This window comes from Lampetra fluviatilis, chromosome 59, assembly GCF_964198595.1.
Source record: "Lampetra fluviatilis chromosome 59, kcLamFluv1.1, whole genome shotgun sequence".
Classification (NCBI taxonomy): Eukaryota; Metazoa; Chordata; class Hyperoartia; order Petromyzontiformes; family Petromyzontidae; genus Lampetra; species Lampetra fluviatilis.
The window spans coordinates 2,670,879-2,694,844 of record NC_136333.1 but is presented as its reverse complement, the minus strand read 5'-3'; the positions used below and the strand labels follow the sequence as shown (position 1 = coordinate 2,694,844).

General features: G+C 56.7%; 1 protein-coding gene across 2 annotated transcripts in view; it reads left to right on the top strand.

Annotated features, from left to right (window-relative positions):
* The window catches only part of FAH (fumarylacetoacetate hydrolase), a 51,560-nt gene that overhangs the window by 26,650 nt on the left and 944 nt on the right, over positions 1-23,966 (top strand). For both annotated transcript variants that reach the window (XM_078880862.1, XM_078880863.1), the window contains exons 11-14: positions 11,498-11,573; positions 12,762-12,808; positions 14,704-14,805; positions 17,198-17,315. In XM_078880862.1, the coding sequence (XP_078736988.1) occupies positions 11,498-11,573; positions 12,762-12,808; positions 14,704-14,805; positions 17,198-17,315 (343 nt within the window). The remainder of the gene's footprint in view (positions 1-11,497; positions 11,574-12,761; positions 12,809-14,703; positions 14,806-17,197; positions 17,316-23,966) is intronic.

Below are 23,966 nucleotides of genomic sequence, written 5' to 3'. Positions count from 1 at the left end.
GGTGACCCTCGGTAACCCACGGTAACCTACGGTGACCCACGGTGACCCACGGTGACCCTCGGTAACCCACGGTGACCCACGGTAACCCACGGTCACCCACAGTAACCCACGGTAACCCACGGTAACCTACGGTGACCCTCGGTGACCCACGGTGACCCACGATAACCCACGGTCACCCACGGTAACCCACGGTAACCCACGGTGACCCACGGTAACTCGCGGTCACCCACGGTAACCCACGGTAACCTGTGGTCACCCACGGTAACCTGTGGTCACCCACGGTAACCCACGGTCACCCACGGCGACCCACGGCGACCCACGATCACCCACGGTGACCCCCGGTGACCCACGGTGACCCACGGTGACCCACGGTGACCCCCACGGCACGAGCCGGATGTTCACCGCGGCCCGCCCACCGTTGACCGTGCGGTGCGCTGCGTGCGGCACGGCGGTGGTAGCTACGAACCCGGTGACCCGGGTTCGGTCGTGAGCCTCCCCCTAGGTCTGCTCAACCTCAAATGAGTACCCAGGAAACAAAGGCGGCGGCCAAACCGCTCCATCGCGTGTGTGTAGGTGTGTGTGTGTGTATGTAGGTGTGTGTGTGTGTAGGTGTGTGTGTAGGTGTGTAGGTGTGTGTGTGTGTTAGGTGTGTGTGTGTGTAGGTGTGCGTGTAGGTGTGTGTGTGTGTGTGTAGGTGTGTGTGTGTGTAGGTGTGTGTGGGTGTAGGTGTGTAGGTGTGTGTGTGTGTGTAGGTGTGTGTGTGGGTGTAGGTGTGTGTAGGTGTGTAGGTGTGTGTGTAGGTGTGTGGGTGTAGGTGTGTGTAGGTGTGTAGGTGTGTGTGTGTAGGTGTGTGTATGTAGGTTAAGGGGGCGTGGGAGCGTGGCGGTGAGGTGTGGGAAGCTGTAAGCCCCAGGATACTTTGGGCTCGCCTTCCCATCAACCAGAGGCGAGGAGTGGTGGTCGTGGTTACTTATGCCCCCACCGAAGACGAACATCCGTGGAGGGATGCAGGCAAAGCCGATGAGTCAGACGCTTTCTATGACCTCCTGTCACAGGTGCTGGCTAAAGTGGCCACTCGGGACAGAGTCATCTTGTTGGGTGACTTCAATGCCCGAGTTGGTCATGATGCTGGCACCTGGTCTGGAGTGATTGGAAGGCATGGGCCAGATCAGCTCAATAATAACGGTAGGAGGCTGCTAGATTTTTGTGCAGCCCATGGGCTTGTAATTACCAACACGCTCTTCCGGCATCGGCGCATCCACACAACATCATGGATACATGCCGGGTCCAAGCAAGAACATCTGCTGGACTACATAGTGACGGACCAGCGGATGCGAGCCCATGTCCTTGACACCAGGACCTACCGTGGAGCTGATCTGACCTCTGACCATCGACTAGTCATCTGTAAGATGCGCCTGCCATTCTTCCACTCCGGTGGTGGGTGTACACCCAGGACCCCATTCCAACCAAAAGTGGCCTGGTCTCAGCTAGCTGATGAAAGTTGCAAGCGAAAATTTCATCATTGCTTGCAGCTGGGGTTGGCATCGTCCCCCACTCCACCTGATGTCGAGGGTAAATGGGCGAGGTTTAAGACTGTGACTCATGCAGCTGCAATGGCTGCTTTGGGTACGCGGTCCAGACCTCCCCGGAAACCCTGGCTGACGGAGGAGGTGTTCAGGTTAATTGAGAAAAAGCGACAGGCCCACTCTCATCGCCTACAGCATCCCACGTCAGAGAATGAGGAGGTTTACCGCAGCCTTCGCTCGGAGGTTCAGAGAGCCGTAAGGCGCTGTAAGGATGGGTGGTGGTCGCGGGTTGCTGAGGAGATGGAGTCTGCCTCAGTGGCCCGCGATCACAAATCACTATTTAACTCCATCAAAAAAGTAACCTGCAGCGCCACACCTATTACCATCATTAGAGGAAAAAACGGTGATCCAATCTCCGACCCCCAGGAACAGGTTTGCAGATTTGCTGAGCATTTCTGTGAGGTCCTGGGGGAGGGAAAATCTCTCAGCCAGGAAAACATCATGGCACAAAGTGGGGATAACCCTGCTGAGGCTGCGGTGCCTCAAATATTGGAAGAGGTCACCCCCTGTGAGTGGCTGGCTGAGGTACCAGCTGTTGAGGAAGTACTGAGGGCGATCCGGAGTCTGAGACCAGGGAAGGCACCGGGCAGAGATGATCTCCCAAGCGAAATGCTGAGGGAGGGTGGCGTTTGTGCACAGACTGCCCTATATGACATCATAACAACAGTCTGGACCACTGGACGGGTTCCGCAGGACTGGAAGGATGCCCTGGTGGTCCCCCTCTTTAAGAAGGGGGACCGTACCGACTGTAACAACTACAGGGGCATCTCACTCCTCAGTGTGCCGGGTAAGGTCCTGGCAAGGATTATTCAACATCGCCTTGCTAGGCACGCTGAGGAGAGGCTTGCGGAGCCCCAATGCGGTTTCAGGAAAGGGCGGTCCTGCACAGATGCCATATTTTCTGTCCGTCTGCTACAGCAGAGGTGTAGGGAATTCCAAAAAGACCTACATCTCTGCTTTATTGACCTGGTCAAGGCCTATGATACCATCAGTAGGACTGGGCTCTGGGTTGTTCTTCGTGCTTTCGGAGTCCCTGACCCTCTGCTCACGATCATTAAGGACCTTCATGATGGTGAGCGGGCCCGGGTAAAACTACGTGGCCGGGAGTCGGAGCCTTTCCCTGTACACCTTGGGGTGCGACAGGGATGTCCTCTGGCTCCCACATTATTTAACATCTATTTCGACTGCGTAGTTCGTGAAGCCTTCAATAGCTGTACCGGGGGAATTACCATTTGGTACAGATATAATGGGAGGCTGATCGACGCCCGGGTGCGATCAAGGGATGGCTCCCTATTGGTCAACCACGTTATGTAGGCCGATGATTTGGTAATAGCAGCTCATTCTGAAGAGGAGTTGGAGACGCTGCTGCTGATGTAATGTAGTAACTCGGCGGGAGACGACTTCACGGGTAACACACTCTTTATTTTATCAAACTTGGTTACAGGTGACTAACACCTACTTTGTATCTCGGGTGACAACCACCCACTTAGCTCCTTGGCGACTAACGCCCACTGAGCTACTCGGATGACCAACATCCACTTAGTACTCGGGTGACAAACACCCACTTAGCTACTTGGCGACTAACGCCCACTGAGCTACTCGGATGACCAACATCCACTTAGCTACTCGGCGACTAACGCCACTGGGCTACTCGGATGACCAACATCCACTTAGTACTCGGGTGACAACCACCCACTTAGCTACTTGGCGACTAACGCCCACTGAGCTACTCGGATGACCAACATCCACTTAGCTACTCGGCGACTAACGCCACTGAGCTACTCGGATGACCAACATCCACTTAGCTACTCGGCGACTAACGCCACTGAGCTACTCGGATGACCAACATCCACTTAGCTACTCGGCGACTAACGCCACTGAGCTACTCGGATGACCAACATCCACTTAGCTACTCGGCGACTAAGTCTTCAGCTCCGTCTTCGGGTCTTCAACTGGGTAACTCTCCCCGAGTGCTCTCGCGCGTCCCCCTTTATACCCCACCTGCGGACGTCGCTGCGAGCACCCACTTATTCGACCAAGCGCCGGGCGCTGGCTACGATCCTCTTTTCCCACATCTCATCGTGCCTCACCACTCACTCCGCGCCGCCCCGTCATCTGTCACTCCCGGCGCGCGCGTCCACACCACGCCCACAACGCGTGCCCAACCCCGCACCCCGCGCCGCCCCGTGATCCATCACTGTCACAGTCGGCGCACGTCAATACCACCACTACATCACCCCCTACCACATAGCTCGCAGCCGCCCCGGCTGCTATAAAAATATACAACCCCCCCTGTGTGCCCCGTAACACAACACAACAACAAGAACAACAACTAAGCTAACAACACAACACGACGCGAACACTACCATCCGCAACCCTCAACCAATGCCACCGCGACAATAGAACAATATATACAAACCGGCGAGTGACAATAGCAATGTGTATGCAAAAAAAATAAATGGAAATTTTTTTTTTTTTTTCTTTCGACTCGTGCAGTGTCCCCTTTTCTTCCGAGCGTCCCTACAACGGGACATTACCCCGGCAGAGGGGAACACCGGGCGAGCTCGGTGTAGAGCAAAAAACGTCTTCATGAAAATTGTTGAGACCTAGCCCGAGTCCGCCTTGCCGGTCCGTCATACGGCACCAGACGCGGTTGAACGTCCGGTGGCGCCGGCGGTTCAGGAAGACATCGGCCAGGCATCGAGGACTCGTGCGTGCCCCGGGGTTCAGGCTCTCGACGGTCAGCAGCCGTCAAGCCCGAGGCACCTGGGGGTGGGTCAGGTGGAGACACGTGAGGATCAGCCTGCGACACCTCCCGCCCCGAGTCGACGGTCACATCACACGCCCGGTCGTCACGGCACAGAACGGGGTCACACGGTGCCGCATAGGGCTTCAGTCGGGAGGGGTGCACATACCAACGGCGTTTCCCCCATTTAATCTGTATACTCTGGGGTCGTGCAACCCGCACAATTTCCACCGGTCCCCTCCAAGGTCTCAACAACTTGGGGGACGTAGCCAACGGTGCATGTGGACAATGCAGCCAGGCCTTATCGCCTGGTTTCCAATCATGCGTATGCACCCTCCGCTCATGCAATTTCTCGTTTGCAATTTGCCGCGACCGCGAATTCAACCTTGCCGCCTCGCGCGCTTCAGTCAATTTGGCGATATTAAATTTGATGTGGTCTGCCAATTTAGATTTTGCCCGTGGCTGGGAAATCCCCAGTTGGACGTCCACGGCCGGATCGGCCTCCCGCCCGTACATAAGAAAAAATGGGGAAAACCCCGTCGCCGCATGAGGGGCCATTCGATAGGCCGCGAGTACCCCCGGCACCTGTAAGTCCCAATCAACCTGATCGTTGCAGACCTGTTGGCACAACATAGACGTAATCGTCCTGTTCAGACGCTCAACCATCCCGTCAGTCTGCGGGTGGTAGGGGGAAGTACGCACTTTCTTTGTACCCAACAGGTCGCACACCTCGCGCAACAAAACGCTCGAAAAATTCTTCCCTTGATCCGTCAGCAAGCGTTCGGGGGCGCCCTTGTCCAACACATAACCCTGGACAAAGGCGTCCGCCACCGCCGCAGCCGACTGGTTGGCGAGCGGCCATGCCATAGGCCATCGGGTGAAGTATTCCACGCCAACCAGCAGGAACCTATTTCCCCTTGGTGTAACCGGAAAGGGCCCCAAGATGTCCAACGCTACCAATTCGTTTATACGCGAAACCTGAATGGATTGCAGCGGTGGATTAGCTGCCAATGGTGGCGGTTTCCTTCTGGCGCACCCTACGCATCCCTTAAGAATATTCGCCACGTCGTTACCCATCCCCGGCCAATAATAGTCTCGCTGGATTAGGGCGAGCGTTTTGTGAAAACCCAGATGCATGAGCCGTTCATGAGCTGCCAGAACAACCCTACCCCGCATAGCAACAGGCACAACGAGCACGTGACGCCGGGACATGTTGTCCCACCTCATCAAAAGGCCCTGTCTGCACACCCAGGAACCGACCCGCGCCTCCCCTTCTTCGGGAGCGCCAACTTTCCGACGCAGCGTAAGTAGGGAGCTGTCGGACATCTGGAGGCGGCCCCACTCAATGAGGGGCAACGACAACAGCGAATCCCTCCCCGTGGGGGCGTCCTCTCCCGGGGTGTCAGTGGCGGCGAGCGCAACTCCCGGGGTGCCGGCGACCGGGGGTTTGCACCGCGCTGATCCCAACAAACATGTGCAGTCCGTGCACGGCGGCAACCGCGACAAGGCGTCCGCGTTTGAGTGCCGCATCCCCTTGCGGTAAATCGTCGTGAATTGGTAGTCTTGAAGGACCTCCAACCATCGGGACAATTGGCCCGATGGCTGTGCCACGCGCATAGCGTATTGTAGAGCCGCATGGTCCGTCCGGACCGTAAAATGACGGCCGTAAAGATACGGCCTGAATTGCTGTGTAAAAAACACAATGGCTAACAATTCACGACGAGTTACGCAATAGCGTTGTTCTGCGGGGGAAAGAACCCTACTACCGTAGGCGACCACCCGTTCAACCCCCCCGACCACCTGTGAGAGCACCCCCCCGATACCCGTATTGCTGGCGTCCGTGTCAAGCAAAAACGGTTGTGTGAAATCGGGGTAACACAAGGGGGGAGCCTGCACCAAAGCGTCACGGAGGGAGCAGAACGCAGCCTCCTCTTCCGCCCCCCAGTGAAACCTCACACCCTTAGCCGTCAAAGCGTGCAGGGGCTTGGCTATGGTGGCAAATTGCTTGACAAAACGACGGTAATAGGAGGCAAAACCAATGAAACTACGAACCTCCGTGACCGAGGTTGGCGTTGGCCATGAGCTGACGCAATGCGTCTTAGCAGGGTCCGTCGAGATCCCTGAACGACTCACGATATGGCCCAAATACCTGACCGATTCCCGAAGCAGAAAACATTTAGCCGGTTTAAATTTAAGCTTAGCGGAACGCATCCTGAGGAACACCGCTCTCAGTCGCTGGAGGTGCTCCTCGAAAGTCCGACTAAAGACGATAATATCGTCAAGATAAATCAAACAGGTATCCCATTGGAGGCCCGACAAAACCAATTCCATGAGTCTCTGGAACGTGGCGGGAGCGGAATGTAAGCCCATGGGCAAACGGTTGAATTCAAATAGGCCCCCAGGTGTCCGGAAAGCAGTTTTAGGTTTTGACTCGTTATCGAGTGGCAATTGCCAAAATCCAGAAAGCAGATCGAGTGTGGAAAAAAACTGCGCTCCCGCCAAGGCATCCAGCGACTCATCCATCCTGGGGAGCGGATACGCATCCGCCATCGAGATTTTGTTTAAGCGGCGGAAATCGACACAAAACCGCAAGGACCCGTCCTGTTTCTTTACTAGGACAATAGGAGCACCCCACGGACTAGAAGAGGGCGAAATGATATCGGCCGCCAACATATCATTAACCGCCGATTGCACATGTTCCTTCTCGGCCGGGCTGAGCCGGAAGGGATTCTGACGAATAGGGGCCGCGTCCCCTGTAGCTATGTGGTGGCGCAACAGGTCAGTGCAGCCGATATCGTACTTATGTTTGCTGAACACGTCAGCAAACTCGATGAGCAAACCCCTCAATGCTCCCAATTGCACCCCGGACAAGTTAGCAGAACCCGCACACAGCGAGTCCAACCACTCAGTCCCCTCATCACTTTGAGGATGCGACTCGACAGTGAAATCTGCTTGAGCCACGAGCCGTTCCTCAACGGGTAGCGGCGCGGCGTGAGCCAGCACCGTTCCCTGCGCAATTACGGCCGGCCGCGACCCCGTATTCAGGACCATTACGAACGGCTCACTGTCCCCTCTCACCATGGTTTGAGCAACCGCTAAATCGAGGCCCTTACTGGCTCTGTTTGACGGCCCCAACAGCACCCCCTGTGCCTCCGCACCCACCTCGAGTGGCTTCCTGAACCGAAGGGGTACTAACATTTGCGATCCCGGGGGCACCCGTACAGTGTGAGTCGCCAGCGCCTGCACCGTCGCACAAACCGTGCGCACTTTGGTAGGGCTCGACAAGAAGGCAACCCGCCGACCTGACGGAAGCTCTATGCAGGCCTGATCTATAAGAATTTTGATGGGCATTTTTGACAAAAAGTCCGTACCTAGCAAACAGGGAACGGCCAGCGATGATGATACAAAAATAGGGCCCGCTAATTTAATGTCACCAATGCAAATAGTCGCCCGAATCTGGCCGATGATCCCCAGGGATCCCCCATTCGCCGCATAAAATGGCACGTCTACTGGCAGAAGGGGTCTACTTTGGACGGGAAGAATGTTATAAATAAGGTCCGAGATGATGGTGGCCGACGCACCCGTGTCAACAAGCACCCGGACCTCAACCCCGTCAATGAACCCCGTTACCACGGACGACCCGGCTGACGCAGCCACGATCCTGTGGGCCAATTCGGACCACTCGACTGCTTGCGGGCCGCGTACGGACCCCCCTCGCTGAATTGAACCCCCGGCACCCAGCCGCGAACCCCCCACCGCGAAGCGGCGACCCGAATGTGCCGTGTTTTTGGACCGAACGTGTGAGGTGCCGCGACTTGCCGGGTTTTGTTGGGATGACTTGTGGCCCTGGTCGTCGTCCCGACGTGGTCCTGCGGCGCGCTGACGCGGGGCCCGGCACCCGGCTGCGACGTGACCCCGAAGGCCGCAGTTGTAGCAGACGACGGACGTCGTAGGTTTCGGTTGCTCCAGCTTGCGGGGCGAACGTGTGGGCGAACGACCTCCCGTTCTCCACTCCCCCGGACGCGATGCAGCGAAGGCCTGCTCCTGCACCGCAGCTGGCTGAGGTTCGGCGATCGTGGCGGCCAGTGCCGCGTTCCCCGGCCATTTGCAGACGACCCCCGGCTTGCGTTTGAGGACCTCGTACGCGTGAATGCTCGTGGCGATCGCCAGGGAGCAGATCTCCATCTCGTCTGCCACGTTGATGGGGACCCCCAACTCGTGGGCCAACACCAGCAGCTGCTCCGTCACCATGGCGTCCTTCCCCTCCTTATCCATGCGGGGAAAAGCTGCGTCCGCCAAGGCGAGTAGTGCCGTGCGGTAGGCTAGCGTCGTTTCCCCAGCCACCTTCCGCCGATCGTAGAACTGGTGGCGACACGTGGAGGGCGGCCCGAACACCTTCGCCATCAGGTGTAGTGCGGCCTGGAGCGTAGAGCGGGACGACCTTGCAGCAGATGTGAAGGCTGCAAGCGCGTCGTCGTCAAGCATCGCTGGCAACGCACGCAGGGCAGTGGTGTCGGACCACCCCGACATCTCCTGATGAGCGAGGAACCTTCGTTGGAAGGCTCCCCAGTCGCCCCCATCCGCCTTGAACGCCGACAGCGCGGGCAATCTTTGCTGGAGGACCCGATCGTCGTCGACGTCGGAGAGATTTTCCCGCGCTCCGCTGGAGTTGTGTAAAATGTCGGCTCGGTTGTCAGGCGCAAAATGGAGGGCTCCGGCGCGCGCTGATGACGTGGGCTGCGCTGCGCGGAGGTGTCCGGCCACGTGGCGTCCGTCTTTCCCGCCAATCGGTGGCGGCCCCCCAAAAACGGCGGCAACTTCCAGACTTTTGGCGCGAAGCGCCTTTTGGCGGGAATCCTCCAACGTCGCTTCCTCCACGACCCCCGCAGCCGTTTTTCCGCTCGCCGGAACGGAGATGTCGGCCAAGACAGCGGCGGCGGCGAGTAGCAACTCCGCCAACCGGGAGTGCGCGTCCTGGAGGCTGGTGTCGGAGGCAAGCGGAGCGTCGGCCATCACCGCGAAGTGCTGCATCGGCGGCAACTCCTCGTCCTCTACTCCCGAGGTCGGTGTCCCCGGTACGCCGTCGTCATCCCGACCTCGCTCGTGGGTACGGGTAGTCTTCCTTGTGTCCATACTTCTTGAAGACAGGTTTACTTCTGACGCCAGTTGTAATGTAGTAACTCGGCGGGAGACGACTTCACGGGTAACACACTCTTTATTTTATCAAACTTGGTTACAGGTGACTAACACCTACTTTGTATCTCGGGTGACAACCACCCACTTAGCTCCTTGGCGACTAACGCCCACTGAGCTACTCGGATGACCAACATCCACTTAGTACTCGGGTGACAAACACCCACTTAGCTACTTGGCGACTAACGCCCACTGAGCTACTCGGATGACCAACATCCACTTAGCTACTCGGCGACTAACGCCACTGGGCTACTCGGATGACCAACATCCACTTAGTACTCGGGTGACAACCACCCACTTAGCTACTTGGCGACTAACGCCCACTGAGCTACTCGGATGACCAACATCCACTTAGCTACTCGGCGACTAACGCCACTGAGCTACTCGGATGACCAACATCCACTTAGCTACTCGGCGACTAACGCCACTGAGCTACTCGGATGACCAACATCCACTTAGCTACTCGGCGACTAACGCCACTGAGCTTCTCGGATGACCAACATCCACTTAGCTACTCGGCGACTAAGTCTTCAGCTCCGTCTTCGGGTCTTCAACTGGGTAACTCTCCCCGAGTGCTCTCGCGCGTCCCCCTTTATACCCCACCTGCGGACGTCGCTGCGAGCACCCACTTATTCGACCAATCGCCGGGCGCTGGCTACGATCCTCTTTTCCCACATCTCATCGTGCCTCACCACTCACTCCGCGCCGCCCCGTCATCTGTCACTCCCGGCGCGCGCGTCCACACCACGCCCACAACGCGTGCCCAACCCCGCACCCCGCGCCGCCCCGTGATCCATCACTGTCACAGTCGGCGCACGTCAATACCACCACTACACTGAGACTGGAGCGTGCCACTAAGAGGTGGGGCCTTACCATCAGCCCCACCAAAACTAAGCACCTGCCTAGGTATTTTGTACCATCGGGCACTCCACCCCCACAACTCTCAATTGGTGATGGGGCAGTTGTGGAGAGAGTGGAGAGTTTCCCATACCTGGGCAGTGTGCTTATGACCGGCTCCAGTTTATCAGCAGAGGTCTCACTCCGAATCAGTCGAGCGGCAATATCTTTTCATCGGTTGCGTAACGCTGTGTGGAAGCTACCTGGTCTGTCGCTCCGCACGAAGCTTCAGGTCTTCTCGGCCACGGTCATTCCCTCCCTTCTCTACGCTTGCGAAACGTGGACCCCCCTAGTGGAGCATCTTCGCCGGTTGGAAACATTTAGGCTGGCCTGCCTACGATCCATCCTGGGTTTAACCAGGCTGGATTGTGTGAGGAGCTCACAAGTCCTTGAAAGATCTGGGCAAAGTCCCATCAGTGAGCTCCTCCGGCAGGCAAGGCTGCGTTGGCTGGGTCATGTAGCCCGCATGCCCAGCCACCGCATGCCTAAACAGCTTTTGTTCGGCCGGATCGAGGGGGTTAAACGGGCGCGGCACGGGCTAGAGAAGAGATGGAGTGATGTGGTACAGGAGGACGTGGAGCTGAGTGGACTTGCCGATGACTGGTACCAGCGGTGTCAAGATCGGCCTCAGTGGAGGAGGCTCGTGAAGGACGCTACTGGGCAGTTGGAGGCAGTCGCCCTCCAACAACAACGGAGGGCGGAGGAGCGACGCTCACAACAACGAGCGGAGCGCCGGGTGGCTAAAGCACAGCAAGTTGGCACAGTAGGGGGCACAGGTGGTGCATCAGCCAGTCATCTCGGTCATCTCGGTCAGTCGACCCGTGGCACCTGGGTCTGCCCCGTGACCTCCTGCCAGCGGGCGTTCGACACTTCACGTGGCCTCAGGGTGCACATGGCCTGGCACAAGCGTCGTGGTGACGTCACCACCACTTAGTGGCGAATGGCGGTTGTTGTTGTTGTTTGTAGGTGTGCGTGTAGATGTGCGTGTAGGTGTGTGTGTAAGTGTGTGTGTGTAGGTGTGTAGGTGTGTGTGTCTAGGTGTAGGTGTGTGATCTTTGTCTTTGTGTGAGTGCAGGATCCGCCGCCCCTCCCATACCTGCAGCACGCCGACCCCTTCTCCTTCGACATCCACCTCAGCGTGGGGATCCACGGTGAGCGCTCCTCCCCCTCCTCCTCCTCCTCCTTCTCGTCGTCGTTGTCATGGTCAATGATGTCATCGTCATTGATGTCGTCATTGTCGTCATGGTCAATAATGTCATCGTAATTGATGTCGTCGTCATTGATGTCGTCATGGTCAATGATGTCATCGTCATTGATGTCGTCATCGATGTCGTCATGGTCAATGATGTCGTCATCGTTGATGTCGTCGTTGTCGTCATGGTCAATGATGTCATCGTCATTGATGTCGTCATCATTGATGTCGTCATCGATGTCGTCATGGTCAATGATGTCGTCATCGTTGATGTCGTCATTGTCGTCATGATCAATGATGTCATCGTCATTGATGTCGTCGTCATCGATGTCGTCATTCTCGTCGTCGAAGGTCATCGTTGTCATCGATGTCATTGTCATGGATGTCGTCATCGTTATCGTCGTCGTTGTTTTTGTCATTGTCGCCATTGTCATCTTTATTGTCGTCATCATCATCTTTATCGTCATCATCATCGCCATCGTCATGATCATCGTCATCATCATCATCATCGTCATCGCACCGCATTCTATCTTAGAGCAGCGCCGCACCAGTGTCCAATAAAGGAGCCAGCGTGATCCACTTCCCCTTCAAGTGACCACTGCGGTGGCTAGGAGATGTTAACTACCTCGCCTGCTGTGCAGGAGGTCGTGGGTTCAATTCAGACCCTGACGACGCCTACTGCTGTGTATTTGGAGTTTGCGTGTCTCTCTCTCTCATCATCACGGTGGCTAGGAGATGTTAACTACCTCGCCTGCTGTGCAGGAGGTCGTGGGTTCAATCCAGACCCTGACGACGCCTACTGCTGTGTATTTGGAGTTTGCGTCTCTCTCCCTCTCTCTCTCGCCCCGTGGCCGCGTGGATTTTTTTAGCGGTCCTCCAGATTTTTCTCTCCGCAATCTCGATTCAACGCCGCGCGTTCAGAGCGTCGATGTCCACGCGGCGATGGCGATGGTTAGCCGCTAAGTGGCAGCTCGGCGGTGGACAATACACAAGTGAAATTAGTCTTAAGTAACGGGACCCACCCTGCGGCTTGCGGTAGTCTTCAGGAAAAGGGTTAACGCGAGGGGGCGAGGGGGCGAGGGGGTGAGGGTGCGAGGGTGGACTTGGTGATGGGTAACTGTCGTGTCCGTGTCCACCTCCCACTCAGGAGAGGGGATGGCTGAGCCGGCGATCGTCTGCAAATCCAACTTCAAGGTTGGTACCCAGATTCACACCACCACGCACCCCTCTCCTGCCTCTCCCCTCTCATCTCACTCCACTCCCCTCTCATCTCGCTCCACTCCCCTCCACGCACTCTCCTGCCTCTCCGCTCTCATCTCACTCCACTCCCCTCCACGCACTCTCCTGCCTCTCCCCTCTCATCTCACTCCACTCCCCTCTCATCTCACTCCACTCCCCTCCACACACTCTCCTACCTCTCCCCTCTCATCTCACTATACTCCCCTCCACGCACTCTCCTGCCTCTCCCCTCTCATCTCACTCCACTCCCCTCTCATCTCACTCCACTCCCCTCCACGCACTCTCCTGCCTCTCCGCTCTCATCTCACTCCACTCCCCTCCACACACTCTCCTGCCTCTCCGCTCTCATCTCACTCCACTCCCCTCCACACACTCTCCTGCCTCTCCCCTCTCATCTCACTCCACTCCCCTCCACGCACTCTCCTGCCTCTCCCTTCTCATCTCACTCCACTCCCCTCCACGCACTCTCCTGCCCCTCCCCTCTCATCTCACTCCACTCCCCTCCACACACTCTCCTGCCTCTCCCCTCTCATCTCACTCCACTCCCCTCTCATCTCACTCCACTCCCCTCCACGCACTCTCCTGCCTCTCCCCTCTCATCTCACTCCACTCCCCTCTCATCTCACTCCACTCCCCTCCACGCTCTCTCCTGCCTCTCCCTTCTCATCTCACTCCACTCCCCTCCACGCACTCTCCTACCTCTCCCCTCTCATCTCACTCCACTCCCTTCTCATCTCACTCCACTCCCCTCCACGCACTCTCCTGCCTCTCCCCTCTCATCTCACTCCACTCCCCTCCACGCACTCTCCTGCCTCTCCCCTCTCATCTCACTCCACTCCCCTCCACGCACTCTCCTGCCTCTCGCCTCTCATCTCACTCCACTCCCCTCCACGCAATCTCCTACCTCTCGCCTCTCATCTCACTCCACTCCCCTCCACACACTCTCCTGCCTCTCCCCTCTCATCTCACTCCACTCCCCTCTCATCTCACTCCACTCCCCTCTCATCTCGCTCCACTCCCCTCTCATCTCACTCTACTCCCCTCCACGCACTCTCCTGCCTCTCCCCTCTCATCTCACTCTACTCCCCTCCACGCAGTCTCCTGCCTCTCCCCTCTCATCTCACTCCACTCCCCTCTCATCTCACTCCACTCCCCTCTCATCTCACTCTACTCCCCTCCACGCACTCTCCTACCTCTCCCCTCTCATCTCGCTCCACTCCCCTCCACGCACTCTCCTACCTCTCCCCTCTCATCTCACTCCTCTCCCCTCCACGCACTCTCCTACCTCTCCCCTCTCATCTCACTCCACTCCCCTCCACGCACTCTCCTGCCTCTCCCTTCTCATCTCACTCCACTCCCCTCCACGCACTCTCCTGCCTCTCCCTTCTCATCTCACTCCACTCCCCTCCACGCACTCTCCTGCCTCTCCCTTCTCATCTCACTCCACTCCCCTCCGCGCACTCTCCTACCTCTCCCCTCTCATCTCGGGTGAGCTGTACGGGTGAGCGTTGTGGGTAAGCTGTGTGGGTGAGCGGGGTGGGTGAGCTGTGTGGGTGAGCGTTGCGGGTGAGCGGTGTGGGTGACGTGTGTGGGTGAGCGTTGTGGGTGAGCGGTGCGGGTGAGCGGTGCGGGTGAGCGTTGTGGGTGAGCTGTGTGGGTGAGCTGTGTGGGTGAGCGTTGTGGGTGAGCGTTGTGGGTGAGCGGTGCGGGTGAGCGGTGCGGGTGAACGTTGCGGGTGAGCTGTGTGGGTGAGCGGTGCGGGTGAGCGGTGCGGGTGAACGTTGCGGGTGAGCTGTGTGGGTGAGCTGTACGGGTGAGCGACCGTGCCACGTGACCCCCCCCCCGCCCAGCACATGTACTGGAGCATGAAGCAGCAGCTGGTGCACCACGCCGCCTCCGGCTGCAACCTGCGCCCCGGGGACCTGCTGGCGTCCGGCACCATCAGCGGCCCGGTGAGCGGCGGCGGCACGCCAGGCCCACACAACCACCACCACCACAACAACAACAACCACCACCACGACAACAACCACCACCATGATAACAACAGCAACCACCACGACAACAACCACGACAATAACCACCACCACGACCACAACCACCACCACGACAACAACCACCACCACCACGACAACAACCACCACCACGACAACAACCACCACCACCACGACAACAACCACCACCACGACAACAACCACCACCACGAAAACAACGACCATCACCACCACCACCACGACAACAACCACCACCATGATAACAACAACAACCACCACGACAACAACCACGACAATAACCACCACCACGACCACAACCACCACCACGACAACAACCACCACCACCACGACAACAACCACCACCACGACAACAACCACCACCACGAAAACAACGACCATCACCACCACCACCACGACAACAACCACCACCACCACGACAACAACCACCACCACCACCACAACAACCACCACCACCACGACAACAACCACCACCACCACGACAACAACCACCACCACCACGACAACAACCACCACCACCACGACAACAACCACCACGACAACAACCACCACCACCATGACAACAATCACCACCACGAAAACAACGACCATCATCACCACCACCACGACAACAACCACCACCACCACCACGACAACAACCACCACCACCACCACAACAACCACCACGACAACAACCACCACCACCACGACAACAACCACCACCACCACGACAACAACCACCACCACCACGACAACAACCACCACCACCACGACAACAACCACCACCACCACGACAACAACCACCACCACCACCACGACAACAACCACCACCACCACCACGACAACAACCACCACCACGAAAACAACGACCATCATCACCACCACCATGACAACAACAACCACCACCACCACAACCACCACAACAACAACCACCACGACATTTCTAGCAGCGGACACACACTCTAAATTCGTGGTGGAGGTGTTGATTCTTAACGCGGAGGGAAAACCCGGAGGACCTGGAGCAAAATCCACGCGACCACAGGGAGAGAGAGAGACACGCAAACTCCAAATATACAGCAGCAGCAGGCGTCAGGGTCGGGATCGAACCCACGACCTCCTGTATACCAGGCGAGGCCGTTAACATCTCCTAGGCACCGTGATGATGATGAGAGACACACGCAAACTCCAACTACACAGCAAGCGTCAGGGTCGGGATCGAACCCACGACCTCCTGTAGACCAGGCGAGGTAGTCAACATCTCCTAGCCACCGTGATGATGATGATGAGAGAGACACGCAAACTCCAAATATACAGCAGCAGGCATCAGGGTTCGGATCGAACCCACGACCTCCTGCGTACCAGGCGAGGTAGTCAACATCTCCTAGCCACCGTGATGATGATGATGAGAGAGACACGCAAACTCCAACTACACAGCGTCAGGGTTCGGATCGAACCCACGACCTCCTGTAGACCAGGCGAGGTAGTCAACATCTCCTAGCCACCGTGATGATGATGAGAGAGAGACACGCAAACTCCAAATATACAGCAGCAGGCGTCAGGGTCGGGGTCGAGCCCACGACCTCCTGCAGACCAGGCGAGGTAGTTAACATCTCCTAGCCACCGTGATGATGATGAGAGAGAGACACGCAAACTCCAAATGTACAGCAGCAGGCGTCAGGGTCGGGGTCGAGCCCACGACCTCCTGCGTACCAAGCGAGGTAGTTAACATCTCCCTCGCCACCCGTGATGATGATTAGAGAGAGAAAGACACCGCAAACTCCAAATATACAGCAACAGCAGGCGTCGTCAGGGTCAGGATCGAACCCACGACCTCCTGCATACCAGGCGAGGTAGTCAACATCTCCTAGCCACCGTGATGATGATGAGAGAGAGACACGCAAACTCCAAATATACAGCAAGTGTCAGGGTCGGAATTGAACCCACGACCTCCTGCGTACCAGGCGAGGTAGTCAACATCTCATAGCTACCGTGATGATGATGAGAGAGAGAGACACGCAAACTCCAACTACACAGCGTCAGGGTTCGGATCGAACCCACGACATCCTGCATATCAGGCGAGGTAGTTAACATCTCCTAGCCACCGTGATGATGATGAGAGAGAGAGAGAGACACGCAAACTCCAAATATACAGCAGCAGGCATCAGGGTCGGAATTGAACCCACGACCTCCTGCGTACCAGGCAAGGTAGTCAACATCTCCTAGCCACCATGGCGCCCCCCCAAGGTGCTTTGTGCTGTCAGCCACGAGCGTCACCTTTGCACCCCCCCCCCGCACTCCCCCTCCCCTCCCCTCCCCCAACCCCCCCCCGTCCCCCCCCCCCCCCGTCCCGGTGCAGGAGCCCGGGAGCTTTGGCTCCATGCTGGAGCTGTCGTGGAAGGGCACCAGGAGCGTGGACCTGGGCGGTGGGAACACTCGTAAGTTCCTCCAGGACGGAGACGAAGTGATCATCACAGGTGGGCCGCGCGTCATCGCTCGCAGCGCACGACAACAACGCACCCGCTCGGTCACTCGCTCACACACTCACTCACTCGCTCACACACTCATTCACCCACTCAGCTACTCACCCACTCAGCCACTCAGCCACTCACTCACTCGCTCACACACTCATTCACCCACCCACCCACTCGCACACTCACACACTCACCCACTCAGCCACTCACACACTCAGCCACTCACACACTCGCACACTCACTCATTCACCCACCCACCCACTCGCACACTCACACACTCACACACTCAGCCACTCACCCACTCAGCCACTCACACACTCGCACACTCACTCATTCACCCACCCACCCACTCGCACACTCACACACTCACCCACTCAGCCACTCACACACTCAGCCACTCACACACTCGCACACTCACTCATTCACCCACCCACCCACCCACTCGCACACTCACACACTCACACACTCGCCCACTCACCCACTCAGCCACTCACACACTCGCCCACTCACTCATTCACCCACCCACCCACTCGCACACTCACACACTCACCCACTCACCCACTCAGCCACTCAGCCACTCACACACTCGCAAACTCACTCATTCACCCACCCACCCACTCGCACACTCACACACTCACCCACTCAGCCACTCACCCACTCAGCCACTCGCACACTCACACACTCACTCATTCACCCACCCACCCACTCGCACACTCACACACTCACACACTCGCCCACTCACCCACTCAGCCACTCACACACTCGCCCACTCACTCATTCACCCACCCACCCACTCGCACACTCACACACTCACACACTCGCCCACTCACCCACTCAGCCACTCACACACTCGCCCACTCACTCATTCACCCACCCACCCACTCGCACACTCACACACTCACCCACTCACCCACTCAGCCACTCAGCCACTCAGCCACTCACACACTCGCACACTCACTCATTCACCCACCCACCCACTCGCACACTCACACACTCACACACTCGCCCACTCACCCACTCAGCCACTCACACACTCGCCCACTCACTCATTCACCCACCCACCCACTCGCCCACTCACTCATTCACCCACCCACCCACTCACCCACTCAGCCACTCACACACTCGCACACTCACCCACTCAGCCACTCAGCCACTCACACACTCGCACACTCACTCATTCACCCACCCACCCACTCGCACACTCACACACTCGCCCACTAACCCACTCAGCCACTCATACACTCTGTGCTGTGTGTGGTGCTGTGGTATGATGTGTGTGGTATGATGTGTGTGGTATGATGTGTGTGGTATGATGTGTGTGGTATGATGTGTGTGGTATGCTGTGCGTGGTGTGTTGTGCGTGGTGCTGTGGTATGATGTGTGTGGTGTGCTGTGCGTGGTATGATGTGTGTGGTATGCTGTGCGTGGTGTGTTGTGCGTGGTGCTGTGGTATGATGTGTGTGGTGTGCTGTGCGTGGTATGATGTGTGTGGTATGCTGTGCGTGGTGTGTTGTGTGTGGTGCTGTGGTATGATGTGTGTGGTATGATGTGCGTGGTATGATGTGCGTGGTGCTGTGTGTGGTATGCTGTGTGTGGTATGAAGTGTGTGGTATGATGTGTGTGGTATGATGTGCGTGGTATGATGTGTGTGGTGCTGTGGTATGATGTGTGTGGTGTGCTGTGTGTGGTATGATGTGTGTGGTATGATGTGTGTGGTGCTGTGGTATGATGTGTGTGGTGTGCTGTGTGTGGTATGATGTGCGTGGTATGATGTGTGTGGTGCTGTGGTATGATGTGTGTGGTGTGCTGTGTGTGGTATGATGTGCATGGTATGATGTGTGTGGTGCTGTGGTATGATGTGTGTGGTGCTGTGGTATGATGTGTGTGGTGTGCTGTGCGTGGTATGATGTGTGTGGTATGATGTGTGTGGTGTGCTGTGTGTGGTATGATGTGCGTGGTATGATGTGTGTGGTGCTGTGGTATGATGTGTGTGGTGTGCTGTGCGTGGTATGATGTGTGTGGTATGCTGTGCGTGGTGTGTTGTGCGTGGTGCTGTGGTATGATGTGTGTGGTGTGCTGTGCGTGGTATGATGTGTGTGGTATGCTGTGCGTGGTGTGTTGTGTGTGGTGCTGTGGTATGATGTGTGTGGTGTGCTGTGCGTGGTATGATGTGTGTGGTATGCTGTGCGTGGTGTGTTGTGCGTGGTGCTGTGGTATGATGTGTGTGGTGTGCTGTGCGTGGTATGATGTGTGTGGTATGCTGTGCGTGGTGTGTTGTGTGTGGTGCTGTGGTATGATGTGCGTGGTATGATGTGCGTGGTGCTGTGTGTGGTATGCTGTGTGTGGTATGATGTGTGTGGTATGATGTGTGTGGTATGCTGTGTGTGGTATGATGTGTGTGGTATGCTGTGTGTGGTATGATGTGCATGGTATGATGTGTGTGGTGCTGTGGTATGATGTGTGTGGTGTGCTGTGTGTGGTATGATGTGTGTGGTATGATGTGTGTGGTGCTGTGGTATGATGTGTGTGGTGTGCTGTGTGTGGTATGATGTGCGTGGTATGATGTGTGTGGTGCTGTGGTATGATGTGTGTGGTGTGCTGTGCGTGGTATGATGTGTGTGGTATGCTGTGTGTGGTATGCTGTGTGTGGTATGATGTGCGTGGTATGATGTGCGTGGTGCTGTGCGTGGTATGATGTGTGTGGTATGCTGTGTGTGGTATGCTGTGTGTGGTATGATGTGCGTGGTGCTGTGTGTGGTATGCTGTGTGTGGTATGATGTGCGTGGTATGCTGTGTGTGGTATGATGTGTGTGGTATGCTGTGTGTGGTATGCTGTGTGTGGTATGATGTGCGTGGTATGATGTGCGTGGTGCTGTGCGTGGTATGATGTGTGTGGTATGCTGTGTGTGGTATGCTGTGTGTGGTATGATGTGCGTGGTGCTGTGTGTGGTATGCTGTGTGTGGTATGATGTGCGTGGTATGCTGTGTGTGGTATGATGTGCGTGGTGCTGTGCGTGGTATGATGTGTGTGGTATGCTGTGTGTGGTGTGCTGTGTGTGGTGTGCTGTGCGTGGTGTGCTGTGTGTGGTGTGCTGTGTGTGGTATGCTGTGTGTGGTGTGCTGTGCGTGGTGTGCTGTGTGTGGTATGCTGTGTGTGGTATGCTGTGTGTGGTATGCTGTGTGTGGTATGCTGTGTGTGGTATGCTGTGTGTGTGTGTGGTATGATGTGCGTGGTGCTGTGCGTGGTATGATGTGTGTGGTATGCTGTGTGTGGTGTAGTCCGGCAAAACAACCTCCTACCTCCTCGCGGTGCCGGACGGGCAACATTGTCGTGGGCAGTGCTGTGGGGGGAGGGCCAATGCCCATTGGCCTCTCCCCTCATGGCGTCTGTGACCACCACAGTGGCTAAACGGGGGCTCTGGACGGGTGCGAGGGGCTGGTAACCCCTCCACCTTCAATTAACCACCACTAAACTACGAAGTAAACATAAACCTGTAATTAATAAGCTTGTGCCGGAGGCCCCGGGGGGTCAGGCTTTTATGACGTCTCCTGGCCAAACCCCATTTGGCGGAGCCAGGAGATTGAATTTTAACCCTCGGGGCTCCTCCAGAAACAACGAAAAACCATTGCGGATGGCCACGTGGAATGTTCGAACGCTCACTGCGGAGGAGAGGCTGCCACTCCTCTGTCGGGAGCTGGACCGGTACCGCCTGGATCTCTGTGGCATTCAGGAGGTCCGGTGGACCGGTTCTGGCTCCTGCCACCATGAGGGGTGGACAGTCCTCTACTCGGGGCAGGAGACTGCCAAACAACAGGGTGTGGCTCTTCTTCTGAACAAAAGAATGAAGGGGGCGTGGGAGCGTGGCGGTGAGGTGTGGGAAGCTGTAAGCCCCAGGATACTTTGGGCTCGCCTTCCCATCAACCAGAGGCGAGGAGTGGTGGTCGTGGTTACTTATGCCCCCACCGAAGACGAACATCTGTGGAGGGATGCAGGCAAAGCCGATGAGTCGGACGCTTTCTATGACCTCCTGTCACAGGTGCTGGCTAAAGTGGCCACTCGGGACAGAGTCATCTTGTTGGGTGACTTCAATGCCCGAGTTGGTCATGATACTGGCACCTGGTCTGGAGTGATTGGAAGGCATGGGCCAGATCAGCTCAATAATAACGGTAGGAGGCTGCTAGATTTTTGTGCAGCCCATGGGCTTGTAATTACCAACACGCTGTTCCGGCATCGGCGCATCCACACAACATCATGGATGCATGCCGGGTCCAAGCAAGAACATCTGCTGGACTACGTAGTGACGGACCAGCGGATGCGAGCCCATGTCCTTGACACCAGGACCTACCGTGGAGCTGATCTGCCCTCTGACCATCGACTAGTCATCTGTAAGATGCGCCTGCCATTCTTCCACTCCGGTGGTGGGTGTACACCCAGGATCCCATTCCAACCAAAAGTGGCCTGGTCTAAGTTAGCTGATGAAAGTTGCAAGCGAGAATTTCATCATCGCTTGCAGCTGGGGTTGGCATCGTCCCCCACTCCACCTGATGTCGAGGGTAAATGGGCGAGGTTTAAGACTGTGACTCATGCAGCTGCAATGGCTGCTTTGGGTACGCGGTCCAGACCTCCCCGGGAACCCTGGCTGACGGAGGAGGTGTTCAGGTTAATTGAGAAAAAGCGACAGGCCCACTCTCATCGCCTACAGCATCCCACGTCAGAGAATGAGGAGGTTTACCGCAGTCTTCGCTCGGAGGTTCGGAGAGCCGTGAGGCGCTGTAAGGATGGGTGGTGGTCGCGGGTTGCTGAGGAGATGGAGTCTGCCTCAGTGGCCCGCGATCACAAATCACTATTTAACTCCATCAAAAAAGTAACCTGCAGCGCCACACCTATTACCATCATTAGAGGAAAAAACGGTGATCCAATCTCCGACCCCCAGGAACAGGTTTGCAGATTTGCTGAGCATTTCTGTGAGGTCCTGGGGGAGGGAAAATCTCTCAGCCAGGAAAACATCATGGCACAAAGTGGGGATAACCCTGCTGAGGCTGCGGTGCCTCAAATATTGGAAGAGGTCACCCCCTGTGAGTGGCTGGCTGAGGTACCGGCTGTTGAGGAAGTACTGAGGGCGATCCGGAGTCTGAGACCAGGGAAGGCACCGGGCAGAGATGATCTCCCAGGCGAAATGCTGAGGGAGGGTGGCGTTTGTGCACAGACTGCCCTATATGACATCATAACAACAGTCTGGACCACTGGACGGGTTCCGCAGGACTGGAAGGATGCCCTGGTGGTCCCCCTCTTTAAGAAGGGGGACCGTACCGACTGTAACAACTACAGGGGCATCTCACTCCTCAGTGTGCCGGGTAAGGTCCTGGCAAGGATTATTCAACATCGCCTTGCTAGGCATGCTGAGGAGAGGCTTGCGGAGCCCCAATGTGGTTTCAGGAAAGGGCGGTCCTGCACAGATGCCATATTTTCTGTCCGTCTGCTTCAGCAGAGGTGTAGGGAATTCCAAAAAGACCTACATCTCTGCTTTATTGACCTGGTCAAGGCCTATGATACCATCAGTAGGACTGGGCTCTGGGTTGTTCTGCGTGCTTTCGGAGTCCCTGACCCTCTGCTCACGATCATTAAGGACCTTCATGATGGTGAGCGGGCCCGGGTAAAACTACGTGGCCGGGAGTCGGAGCCTTTCCCTGTACACCTTGGGGTGCGACAGGGATGTCCTCTGGCTCCCACATTATTTAACATCTATTTCGACTGCGTAGTTCGTGAAGCCTTCAATAGCTGTACCGGGGGAATTTCCATTTGGTACAGATATAATGGGAGGCTGATCGACGCCCGGGTGCGATCAAGGGATGGCTCCCTATTGGTCAACCACGTTATGTATGCCGATGATTTGGTAATAGCTGCTCATTCAGAAGAGGAGTTGGAGACGCTGCTGCTGAGACTGGAACGTGCCACTAAGAGGTGGGGCCTTACCATCAGCCCCACCAAAACTAAGCACCTGCCTGGGTATTTTGTACCATCGGACACTCCACCCCCACAACTCCCAATTGGTGATGGGGCAGTTGTGGAGAGAGTGGAGAGTTTCCCATACCTGGGCAGTGTGCTTATGACCGGCTCCAGTTTATCAGCAGAGGTCTCACTCCGAATCAGTCGAGCGGCAATATCTTTTCATCGGTTGCGTAACGCTGTGTGGAAGCTACCTGGTCTGTCGCTCCGCACGAAGCTTCAGGTCTTCTCGGCCACGGTCATTCCCTCCCTTCTCTACGCTTGCGAAACGTGGACCCCCCTAGTGGAGCATCTTCGCCGGTTGGAAACATTTAGGCTGGCCTGCCTACGATCCATCCTGGGTTTAACCAGGCTGGATTGTGTGAGGAGCTCACAAGTCCTTGAAAGATCTGGGCAAAGTCCCATCAGTGAGCTCCTCCGGCAGGCAAGGCTGCGTTGGCTGGGTCATGTAGCCCGCATGCCCAGCCACCGCATGCCTAAACAGCTTTTGTTCGGCCGGATCGAGGGGGCTAAACGGGCGCAGCACGGGCTAGAGAAGAGATGGAGTGATGTGGTACAGGAGGACGTGGAGCTGAGTGGACTTGCCGATGACTGGTACCAGCGGTGTCAAGATCGGCCTCTGTGGAGGAGGCTCGTGAAGGACGCTA